This window comes from Patella vulgata, chromosome 5 (assembly GCF_932274485.2).
Source record: "Patella vulgata chromosome 5, xgPatVulg1.2, whole genome shotgun sequence".
NCBI lineage: Eukaryota > Metazoa > Mollusca > Gastropoda > Patellidae > Patella > Patella vulgata.
Genome location: NC_065883.2, coordinates 9045793 through 9059435, shown reverse-complemented (window position 1 = coordinate 9059435; position 13643 = coordinate 9045793). Strand labels below are relative to the sequence as shown.

Below are 13643 nucleotides of genomic sequence, written 5' to 3'. Positions count from 1 at the left end.
CTTATAAAGATATAGGCATTATTTCCCTTATAAAAGTATATGTATTATTTTCCTTTAAAAAATACATGCATTATTTCCATTATAAAAGTATATGGATTATTTCCCTTATAAACATATATACATTATTTTCCTTGTCAAAATGCATGCATTATTTCCCTAATAAATATATGTATATTTTTTCCCTTATAAAAGTATGTGCATTATTTCCCTTATAAAAGTACATGTATGTACATTATTTCCTTTATAAAAGTATATGAATTATTTCCCTTATAAACGTATATGAATTATATTCCTTACAAAAGTATGTGCATTATTTCCCTTATAAAAGTATTATAAAAATATATGAATTATTTCCCTTATAAAAGTATACATTATTTCCCTTATAAAAGTATATGCATTATTTCCCTTATAAAAGTTTATGAATTATTTCCCGTATCAAAGTATGTGCATTATTCCCCTTATAAAAGTATGTGCATTATTTCCCTTATAAAAGTACCGGTATATGAATTATTTCCCTTATAAAATTATGTGCAGTATTTGTCTTATAAACGTATGTGCAGTATTTCTCTTATAAAAGTATATGCATTATTTGTCTTATAAAAATATATGCATTATTTGTCTTATAAAAATATATGCATTATTTGTCTTATTAAAATATATGCATTATTTCTCTTATAACAGTATGTGCATTATTTCCCTTATAAACATATAATATGTATTGTTTTCCTTATAAACGTATATAGATTATATATCTTATAAACGTATATGTGCACTATACCGGTGCTTTGTTTACAGTTCCAATACAAACATGAATCAGAAATGTAATATACAAATACGTGTAAAATGGCAAACCAAGTTGAAAATAAAAAGGATTTTAATTAATTGTAAATATTCTTCCAGTACGTCAATACAAATTAACAAAACTAAAAACCATTATGGCGTAATTCCAGAATTTCAAAATAAAATCTTACAAGTAATGATAATAATAAAATTTAAAAAAACTTGAATGGCATAAATACAAAATATCAAAAATTAAACAAAAACCGCCCCCCCCCCCCAAAAAAAAAAAACCCAACAAAAAACGCACCCCTCCAAAGCCCCCCCCCCCCATAAAAAAGTGAATATTAAACCCTTCATGGTGTAAACATAAAGATAGACAAAATAACAAAAATAAAAATTTTCGAAGAGTAAAGTTTGTTCGAGTGGTCTAAAGTGTGCGCTTTAGATCATAAGGTCTGTCAGTGAGTCAAGTGGCGTGGTTTCGGACTTGTTTGTGTTTAGAGGACGTTAAACGTCATTCTCCCCTGTCTTATCTTAATTTACAGTGGCGAATTTAACTGTAGCGTAATATTTCAGTTTGAAATCTCGTTCGATTACGGAAAAATTTCCTTTAGAAATGAAATGAGGTTTAATGTCCTACTGTTCTGCTCCGACTGGGCTAATGAAGATGGACATACGCCATACAGTGTGCTATGAGGGAAATTTTGCCCAGGAAGCGGCAAATTGTCCAAATCTTATATCGAATTCCAATTGCCAAGGGATCTTTTATGTGCACTACAATGTGTACACAGGAAAACTGACTAGGGGATACCACGTTGGAGAATCCCGATGAACTTCCTCTGTCAATGTAGGGATCGAACACGTGATCTCCAGACTAGCGAGCCAGCGTCTTACTCTTACCCACTTCGCTACCATGGCTCCCTTAAGAATACCATCAAGTTTTCTATTAAAATTTTTTAATAAACTCTGGTCATTTCATGAGTTGAAAGCATGGGGCATCCAATTGTTTTCGTTACAACAAGATTTTTGGTCGCCATGACGACGTTGCTTTTCAATGCATTCTATTTGCCTAATACTCTCTTTAAGCTTGAGCTTTCAGGAAGTTGCCGAGGTTTCCATTCGTTAAGCTATATTATATTAGCTCTATGCCTTTGTTAATGGCTAAAAAAAACTGCTAATTTATCACCGGAGCTGAAGAAGTTGTTTAAAAGATTATCAACTATAGAATGATGAAGATCCCTTAATGCACAAAATGGTGTCTAATAACAAATCACACAATTGCTGTTGCCTTTTTTATAAAATTTTCTCTTAACTTTATTTTCCCATATTGTTCATTGAAAGCCTGTTTGATGTCGGAATGACTTTTTTTTTATATAATCAATTATTGCTGTTTTTCATTTATATTTTTTCATTGTGATTGACAAAAAAAAAATGAATGAAAAGACTTTGACGTCATTCTTAATGAGATGACGCAGACATTATTTTATAGCAATATATTTTTATGTTGACTGCTTGTTCATACATTTTGCTTTTAAAAAGCTCATGGTGTCTCAATGCCAATAAAAATGGGGTTTAACGTACCACGTTTTGGAACTGACCGGGAAAATGAAGATGTGCATACGCCATAATGTGTACTATGCAATCAAATTTACCGTTAGTTAAAGCTGATGGCCATCCTTTGCATTTCTCGCCCCACTCCACCCTTCACTTATTAGTCAAAATTGAAATGGGCAATTATATATGCATGAATTTTTTATTGTGCCTTTGAAGCTTATATAAGTAGGTACACAAATTTTCGCTTTATCGCTATCTGCTAGTGAAAATCATCTAGATATGAATAGTGTTGGAGAGCAGTGTGTGTGTGTGTGTGTGTGTGTATGGGGGGGGGGGGGTTGCATTATCGCAATCTGCTAGTGAATCATCTAGATATAACTAGTGTTGGAAAGCAGTGGGGGAAAGTCAGGGGTGGGGGGTGGGGGAAGGTCTCGCCCCAGCACATTTTTTTTCCTCTCAAGGGCCCTGCCTTTATGGTTTCCCATCTTACATCATTGCTGTTACAATTTTGTGCAATTCCTCCCACTGCTAAAGACCCCTACGCGCAAGCGAATTATAGAAATAAAATTGAACCATGTGTTAGTCCCGAAATGATCTAGTTTGTTTCGAGTGGACGTTAAACCCCATCCATCTCTCTCTCTCTCTCTCTCTCTCTCTCTCTCTCTCTCTCTCCAATCTTGTGTATGGTGATCATTGTAATGCAGGAAATGAAATCTGTGGTCTGTGTTGTTAAGGATATGGCATCATTGATATCAAGTTGAGGTCTTACCTTTGTTTTCGAGAATGTTTTTGTTCTATATTTAACAGCCCTTCCTGGAACAAGAAACGCCTTGACGTAAGGATTGACGTCCACATCTTTAGGAATACCAGGAATGATCAAATTCTGGGCCTACAAATAAAAAACAAATATATAATTTGTGAAATTAAAGTAGCAATACAAATCAATCCCACCCAGCCTTTGAACGGGTTTAAAGTAGCCAAGTCTCCTACTCAGTATCATCCAAAGTCTTCCACATTAAAAACACGAAATATTTGTCAATTTAAATTAACATTGATGCTGTGATCTTACCAGGAAAAGATGGACTTCTGATATACAATATTCAAGACAAAATAGACATTTTACCATTGGTAGGTTACACGAATCGTGTACCATAATGCGTTTCAGCGCCATTTGTAATAAGGGACTCGACGAATGAGGCTAGACATATTCCACAAGTCATTTCAAAGATGTAAGTGATAATTAATAATAATTTTGGCCACAACGTTTTGGGGTACTGGCGATTCTTTTTGAAAACTTGCGGAAAAAATCTTAAAATTCTAATCAAATTTATCCTAGATTAACCATTACACTGAGTGTCAATCACATGGCGGATTACTATAAATTAATCAAATTAATACCGTATTATTCAAGAATATTGCAAATAACCGCACTTAAACTATTAAAATGTTTAAATTAATATCCATTTTCAACACTTGATCAGTATGATTAAAATCCGACGACTTGCGTACACTTATCACCGCTTTAAGGAATAAACTTGTAGGTGTTCTGTAGGTCGCATCACTTTGACCAATTTGACTCATTTCACCTTTTCTAAGGTTTCCATTTTTATTTTGGAATTGTCAGATTTAATTCAAAATCATATCTTTATTACCAATAATATTGAGAAGGGTTAACGATGGTCGAGTTATACACCAGATCTGGGTCTGTTTTATAAATAGACCAACGACTTGGTTGCAAGTTGAAAACAAATATATAACAAGGAATCTTAACCCCAAAAACTAATTTCTATATATATTAACTATTAGCATTACGTGTGCTGTAAAACAGTACTATTTTATTTGTGCCACAAAACAATACTATTTTATTTGTGCTACAAAACATTACTATCTCATTTGTGCCACAAAACATTACTATCTCATTTGTGCCACAACACATTACTATTTTATTTGTGCCACAAAACATAACATTTCATTTGTGCCACAAAACATTGCCATTTTATTTGTGCCACAAAATATTACTATTTTATTTGTGCCGTAAAATATTACTTTTTTATTTGTGCCTCGAAACATTACACTTTGAAACGGTAAGATCTGTAAAAACACAGAAATGGTAAGATATACACTTGTTTTCAACATGCAAATTTTCGATAAGATCATCAGAAGATTTTGTAATTATAACATCTAGCAGGTGGTCTTTGGAGTGTGTTGCGTTCTTTACGTTTTGTACCAGATCAAAGGTATTAATAATTTCAGAAAACTGACTTTGAGCTTTTTCATTAGGTTTATCAAGATGAATATTAATGTCGCCTACCAGAAGTAAACGCCCCGGTGATGACTAGAGATCATGCAGGAAATCTGAGTCATAAGATGAATAATTAGACTTTGAAGGTGGTGGTCTGTATATACAAACAAGTTTCACTAATTCATTATTCAATTTGAGTAACACATGGAGCATTTCAAAACTTTTGAATGAATGAGATTGAATAATGGAAGTGTTAATCGATTTTTTATGTATCACTGCAACCCTCCCTCCTCTGCGTTGAATACGATTCGCTAGGACAATTCCATAATCCAATGGAAGTAGGTGATTTATTACAGTGTCATCATTAGATTTTAACCAAGTTTCCACAGCCACAAATATATCAAGATCATTCTCAATTAAAAATTCATTAAGTTCACTGGTTTTATTACGAACTGATTGACAATTAAGTAAGCAGAATTTGATGTTGGATTTTGAGATAGTTTTACTATCCTGATTTAAAATTGGATATCTTAAGTTATTAAAGTTAACTCCTCTTTTGTTTGTTTTCCTTGGCTTACTAGTGATTTTTACTTGAATGTTTTGATTTGTGTGCTGAAATGTATTCACCTCCTTAGTATCTACTGCACTAAACAATTCGGGGAAGTTGAAAAGAACTTGATTGTTACAAAGTTGAGATGATCGAAGCTCACCAATTGACATGAGTTTTTATCTACTATATGTGATCATTGTCATATATTGTTCAACCAATTTAAAGAAATTGATATATCTTGTAAATCACCAAATAAAATAACACAGTTGTCAGTAAAACCAATTCCAGAATATAAGACACAACTCTAGTGAAAATCTAGGTAGCAAAACTTCAGTAAAACACACTAAAATATCAGTAAAAGTGAGAGCCAAAACACAGTGCAACCCTCAGGTAGCCATCTTGAATCAAACATTCAAACAATAAATATTACTGTTTTATTTGTGCCACAAAATATTACTATTTTATTTGTGCCGCAAAATATTACTATTTTATTTGTGCGGCAAAATATTACTATTTTATTTGTGCGGCAAAACATTACTATCTCATTTGTGTTGCAAAACTATACCAACTTTTATCATTTGTACAGCAAAATTTTACTATCTCATTTGTGCTACAAATACCAACTTTTATCAATTGTGCTGCAAAACTCTACGATCATTTGTGCCACAAAACTTTACTATCTCATTTGTATTGCAAAACCTATACTATCAGAGATAAAAGAACATTTGTTGAAACGTCGCTTTATATTTATAATGAACCAGTAAATTCACTACACATATGCCAGTGTTAAAGGTCAGTTTTGTTCATGCTCTATTGGCCAGTTTTCCTATACTGGCGTCTGGAAAGTAATGTTTTATATTATTTTCTGATTTTCGAGGAGCGTGGGCGAAATAGATTGTGATTTATCCTGACATAGAGGAAATAAAGGTCTATAATCGGTGTATCACCACACATCATTGGCCTCCAGCACCAGAAACAGGTTAGACGGTGGTTTCAGCTACTCCATTTAACATCCATCTATTCAATGATTAACACCAATTGACACTCGGTATTACAAACGTTAATTGAACACCCTTCAGCTATAGGTCATTCAGCTAATATCCATTACCCTGGAAATATGGAGTCATGGTGGCTTGGTCAATGTCGTGCTGGTCCCCGACCACTAACAGGGTTCGATCCTGGTATATCCAGCTGATATCCATTACCCCGGGTATCCATGGTGCCGGTTCATTAATTCAGATAGTTACTTTAGTAACGAAGTCTTAGAGACCCGGACGGAGGGCCTGACAAGGACAGCTGTCTAGTCCTTCGGATGAGACGAAAAACCGAGGTCCCGTGTTTACATTAGAATGCACGTAAAAGATCCCTTGGCAGTTGGAATTCGATATAAGAGTAGGCGATAGTGCCGCTGCCCGGGCAAAATTTCCCTCATGGCACACTGTATGGCGTATGCCCGTCTTCATTAGCCCAGCATAGGGGCAGAACAGTAGGACGTTAAATCCCATTTCATTTCATTTCACTTAGAGACCATTTGTGCTCTCTCATCGTTACTGGCGCGTCCTAATGACAACTAATATGAAAATAAGGCTTTCCCCCCATCTCGGTTCTAAGGCTTTTTTTTTAAATCCTTACCGTCTATTTTTCACCGTGATTTTTCTTTGATCGCCAAAATAAATCATTTTTTGCCACATCCGACACAAATTTATAATAATCCAACACTATTTTCATGTAGAATTGTGTGCTACAAAAACATTGGATGGCTGAATGGTTAGCGTGTGCTCGCTGCATCATAAGGTCTGTCATTGAGTCAACTGGCGTTGTTTCGATTCCCCGGTTGTACGTGACAAGGAGTAGGGTCGCTTGTGCAACCTCGTGGGTTTTCTCCGGGACCTTCGGTTTCATCCCACTGCTAAAGACCCCTACGCCCAACATTTCTCTCTCTTTCTGTGTCAAGGTCGGGGCAGAACAGTAGAACGCTAAACCTCATTTCACTTATTTATCATTATTGATTACATTGTAAAGCAAATCATAAATGAACTACAATTTAAACTCCTTAATAAGAATTTATTTTCCCAATTTGGCACTTGTATCGATCCATACTCCTTAATTGAAATTTTTAATAGACTAACATTTATTGATTCGTTGTTATTTTCAAGAAAATCCAAAGTGAACTATAACTATAATATTGTTAATAATTGCAGAGTTAACGCATATTATATTATGGTCGTCTGTCAACATATTGAATTTCTAGAGTACAACGTTTGAAAACTCAAATTCTTAAATTAGTAGGCTAGCAAAAAAAAAAATGTATTTTTAAAGGAAGTGACGTCATAGATGGACAAACAATGGACATTATTGAAGAAGGTGTTATAAATGAAGTTTAACGTCCTACTGTCCTGAGCCGACCGGGCTAATAAAAACAGAAAGTATCAGAGCTTAAAAACTGTTAGATTTTCTAAATCAATGTGCATATTCAACAGTTTGGATTAATACAAGTTGATCTAAGACTTGCATAGATTTACGACCGATTTGGTGTCTGTGTGTGTGTGTGTGTGGGGGGGGGGGGTCGTCTGTCCAGCCTTGTAGATTTTCTCCGGGTCCTGCGGTTTCCTCCCAAGCGAACTATTGAAATAAAATTTAACGATATGTTAGTCCCAAAATGACCTAATTTATGTTGAGTGGACGTAACCATCTACCCCCCTCTCTCTCTCTTTTTCTATGTCTCTCTCTCTCTCTCTCTCTCTATTACTGCTTTAACTGGAATTCGTTATTCTAAATTGGCATGCATATTGATCGTTCTTTCGATGTATGAATTACGTTGGATTTGTCGAGACTATACTAGATAACCCACGACTGACAAAAAGGGTTATACTAATTCTTGAAGTATTTATGAATGGCATATGTTACAGCTGCAAAATATTAATATATATTGTGCTAAGTGCGTCATTGATGGGTTATTTCTAAAACTTATTTCTATCTGTTCTCGCTAATCTAAATCTCGACGCTCTATTTCTAGTCAGACACGAGTAGCTTCTAGAATGTTCTCTCGCTCAAGTAGGTTCTTCAAGGGGGACAATACATCGATCGTTTGGATTTAAAAAGATAAATGACGAAGTTATTGTAAGAGCTAAATCTGTCCCGTGCAGGTCTTTATTTTGATTTCAAATGTTTTATAAATTATTATTAAACATACATTATGCAAGAGCAAAATCTGCCTATTACAAGTCTTTCTTTAGGCCTGAAATGTTATCTAAATTATCAATTAGACATTAATTAACTTATCCAGACCATAATAAACTCTCGATGTCAAGGCTAGCTTTCGATGTTGGCTGGATTAGATTTCTATATGCCGCTTAACGGCCATTTATAATTAAATCAAAACAGTGGATAATCGAGACTATGCTGTTTATATTAATGATTTTAATAATGATGACCGAGACTATGCGAAAATTTCACCCGCTTCGTTCTCGGCTCATGGTGGATCAATTTGACTGAAATTTTCAGCAAATTACCTTTACACTATCTAGTTTTTAACTATTATAGCGAGAACTGCCATCTCTTTATCTTATCTCCCATAATGTATCTTTAAGACATTTATTCACATGACCAACCTATAATCAACTCATCTATAGAACATCGGATGGCCGAGATTTAAATGGATTTGAGCATCTACGATATTTAAACATTTAACAATAAATTGGATAATCTTGTAAAATGTGCTTTGAAAATCGACTTACACAGGAAAATATCTAAAATCACTCTTTTTCAAACGCTAAACCAAGAAATATAAAAACTATATAGAGAGAGAGAGAGAGAGAGAAATGGGGTTTAACGTCCACTCGACACAAACTAGGTCATTTCGGGACTAACATGTTTTTTTTTAAAAAAAATGTATTTCAATAATTCGCATGTGCGTAGGGGTCTTTAACCAGTGGGAGGAAACCGGAGGACCCGGAGAAAACCCACGAGGTTGGACAAGCGACCCTTCTCCTTTTCACATACAACCGGGGAATCGAAACCCCGCCAGTTAACTCAATGACAGACCGTATGATACAGCGCGCGCGTGCTAACCATTCGGCCATCTAACCCCCCAACAAAAACTACAGGAAATTGTCTATCAATGATGAAAGGCCCGTTTTTGATATTTTACTCCTTCATTTTATATGTAAATTATGATCCTTTTCATTTTTAGCCGATTTGAATGAATTGATTATAATACTTCTATTTGCCTGATCATCATGAAACAAAACCTAAGAACATTTTGTACGCACTTAACAATTATGCATCAATATGAGACCCAATTTATGACCCAATATCAAAAACATGGAAAATTCAAGATTTTTAACATGTTGATGTTGTATTCACTTTCTTCGCCCCATTAGAAAGGATATCACTTCCGATACTTTAGTTATCATAAAATCACACACTGCAAGAGCAAGTTTGTGACTACGCATAGCTTCTATAACCTGTATTTTAATTGTTTTCCAGTGGTTTTAGCTATTTTCCTGTGTGAGTCGATTATCACAGCTAATTTTACAAGAAATCGACAAAGATACGGCTTTTTAAAAAATAATGTTTGTTCAAACAATACCCATTGATACATTATACATGTGATAAGTAACAACTTGTATATAGTGTAGAAATATAGTGTATAGTGTACACTGTATCGAAATATTGATTGTTTTTTGCACAAGTATCATCTTTTGGCACTTAAGGTACCCCATACACAGTTGACTGTACTTGTTTCTGTTAAATGTGCTGGTAAATTCTTAATCTATATGGGGGGTTGGATGGCTGGATGGCTGAATGGTTAGCGTGCGCGCGCTGTATCATAAAGTCTGTCATTGAGTCGACTGGCGTGGTTTCGAATCCCCGGTTGTACGTGGCAAGGAGTAGGGTCGCCTGTCCAACCTCGTGGGTTTTCTCCGGGTCCTCCGGTTTCCTCCCACTGCTAAAGACCCCTACGCGCAAGCGAATTATGTAAATAAAATTAAACCATGTTAGTCCCGAAATAACCTAGTTTGTGTCGAGTGGACGTTAAACCCCATTTCTCTCTCTCCATTTCTCTCTCTCTCTCTTAATCTATATAATATTCTCTTACAAACCCCAAAATTTCAAGAACATAAACTGACTGGAAGGAATAAAATCAGATTACAAAAGTCGAGTCATAGACTACTATAGTTTCAAAACTTGCGAAAGGGTACCCCGATTCAAATGGTCATAGTTTAGTCAATATTAATGCTAGAGTCATATAACTTTGTAGTTTTACACAAGACTGTATGTACTATAACATATATTCAACAGGCCATATCCCAGCCAATATTAATGCTAGAGTCATATAACTTTGCAGTTTTACATAAGACTGTATGTACTATTACATATACTTTTTTCATAATTTTCTGATGGGGCCACTTTACAACTTTCTGAGAATTCCACTGGACATGGAGAGAGAGAGAGAGAGAGAGAGAGAGAGAGACAGACAGACAGAGAAATGGGGTTTAACATCCACTCGACACAAACTAGGGCATTTTGGTACTAACATATGGTTTAATTTTATTTCAATAATTCACTTGCGGGTAGGGATCTTTAACAGTGGGAGCAAACCAGAGGACCCGGATAAAACCCACGAGGTTGGACAGGCGACCCTACTCCTTGTCACGTACAACTGGGGAATCGAAACCACGCCAGTTGACTCAATGACAGGCCTTATGATACAGCGCGTACGTGCTAACCATTCGGCCACCCCCCTCCCCCCCCCCACACACACACACACACGCGCTTGACACGGAATGACCCGCTTATCAACAAGGTAGGACATACTGACCATTTTATGTTAACTAATGTGACGTGACTTCTCAATCCGGCAAAACATGAATTGACATTCTTTTTTTAAAATCCTAACGATGCTTACAATAATTGAGCTTTCGACCTGCAATTTGGAGTGAAAATGTCAAGTATCACATTTGAATCGTTAAGGATATTAAAGATACATTATGGGAGATTCGATAAAGAGCTGACAGTTCTCACTATAATAGTTAAAAACTACATAATGTAAAGGGAATTTGCTGAAAATTTCAGTCAAATTGATCCACTATGACCCGAGATTTTAGCGATTGAATTTTCTGTCTAGCCTCGATCGTCATTACTAAAGTTGGTAGGATATAAAACATAGTCTCGATTATCCATTTCATGATTAAATTATGAATGAAAGTCGAACAGCAAATCGGAACCTAATCCAATAAACATCGCAGACTAGTGATGCCATCGTGAGTTGATTATGGTCTGGATAATGTCTAATTAATAATTTAGATAACATTTTAGGCCTAAAGAAAGACCTGCAATAATCAGGTTTAGGTCTTGCATAATGTATGTTTAATAATTTTTTTTATTTATTTCCGCTTTAAATAATGTACTAGTTTTTTTTTCTGGGTCACCCGATATATAAAAGCGCGGTTTATTGGAATCATCTATCAATACTTGTTATCTTGCATGTTATAATTATGGAAATAATGAGTGTTTTTGTAACGCAACCGTGGCCATCATCCAATCAGTCAGGGCTGAAATAATATTAATGGAATGTATTCATTACATTTTTTACGTAATGGCCATGTAATGAGGAATGGGAGTTTTCAAAAGTAATTTGTAATGGAGATGTAATTAATTACATTCCAAAAATCATGCAATGGTCAATTACATTTCAATTACACTATATAAATTATTCCAATATAACAAGCCTCAAATTTTATAGCACCAAAGAATCAAATTAATTCATTATAATTTATAAAAAAAATTAATAAATCAGTTTCAACAAATTATAATAAGAATAAGAAAGCATTAAACATTTTCTTTTATTACTTTTTATGTACGACCCATTTTTAGGCATGTAACCTAAAAAGTGGATTTCTGAACAGATGTAACTTGTAATCAAAGATAGTGCTAATTTGCACTAATCACTAAGTCAATTACTCAAGACAAGTTGTCTTTTTTTTATTTTATGCTTAGCGCACGTGCATGGGCCTTTCCTGTGGGAGGAAATCGAAGTATCTGGAGTAAACCCACGACGTTGAGAAAGCGCCCCTATTTCCAAGTCATGCTCTTATCTGGGATAGAAACCACGATGGAAAGCCAGCTGGAGTTCGAAGCGTGACACTCTAGTCCACAAGGAGAAGGGTAGCCTGTCAAATCTTGTGGGTTTTCTCCCGGTCCTCAAGTTTCCTCCCACAAATAAAGAAGCCTGATTAAGCGAATTATTGAAATAAGTACACCCCCCCCCCCCCGCGTCCAATCTTGTGAGTTTTCTCCCGGTCCCCCAGTTTCCTCCCACAAATAAAGAAGCCTGATTAAGCGAATTATTGAAATAAAATCCCCCTCTCTCTCTCTCGCTCGCTCTCTCTCTCTCTCTCTCTAAAACGATCCTTATTTATAGTGAACTGCAGAACTATTGTCAGAAATGTTTGCCTCCGTCTAAACTCCCTGCGTGTAACTGTGCATTAACAATGGTCGGCTAAACATTAAATATTGTCAAACCAGAATTCCGTTAAATTCAATCACTGCAAACAGAATTGTTAAATAGAGATTTTTATTGTTGAAATAAATAGAATTACTGTTGATCAATAGGTAGCTAATCCAGATGTGAGGGGATAATAAGAACTGACAGAAACTAGTTCATGAAATTAGATTATTGTTTGGATATATTGATAGATGTGAATTCAGTGAGACAAGCTTGTGTGAATCTTGTTAGTTATTGGGGTTGATAACACCGTTGAATAAAATATAGTTAATCTGATTGATTAGAAAGATTGAGGATGTTAACTGATACATAGAGTACCGGATTTAGGTCGAGATTTGGCTTTTATAAAGCCGCTTATCGCTAGTTGCATTTTAACGACAATATCTTATTTTTAGGACATTATCTAATTTTTACGACAATATCTAATTTTTACGACAATATCTAATTATTAGATGATACAGGCCTGTTCATGTTCTCTCCAGAGGATGTCATTTTCACCACTTTGAAGAGATTCTAGTGCTCAGGAAATATTCATTGACAGTTAATTTAGAGAAACGTTATAAGCAGTAAGTGCAGAGTGACTGCGCCACACACAAGCAATTACAGAAGACAAATCTACTATACGGACACAACACAATATACAGACATCACAACAAACGCACACATCAGACAAAGTGAATGGATCCAGGGGCTAGCCGTAAGCGCCCACAGCGCTGTATAGTCGCGGGCCTGTAGTCATACAGACTTCACACAAAATGAAAAACGAACATACAATAAGGGAACACTTCCCCTAAACGTTGTATCATACTAGCGTGGGTCATGATCGGCCATGTACTACGTGACATATAAATGTAGGCCCATTTATGTGAAATGTAGTAAAAAGCCAAGTAAAAACTAATTGGCCTCTATGTAGTGGTCAAAAATTAGGGATCAAAACATTAAAAGCTTTGAAAAGAATTCAAGTGTATTAATCAGAAAGTTAGGGCATACGTACTTATTTCTATAAA

At 35.2% G+C, this 13643-nt stretch overlaps 1 protein-coding gene across 2 annotated transcripts in view; it reads right to left on the bottom strand.

The window, feature by feature from the left end:
* The window catches only part of LOC126822436 (synaptotagmin-15), a 155950-nt gene that overhangs the window by 6655 nt on the left and 135652 nt on the right, over positions 1-13643 (bottom strand). For both annotated transcript variants that reach the window (XM_050551349.2, XM_056101226.1), the window contains exon 7: positions 3104-3223. In XM_050551349.2, coding sequence (XP_050407306.1) covers positions 3104-3223 — 120 coding nt within the window. The remainder of the gene's footprint in view (positions 1-3103; positions 3224-13643) is intronic.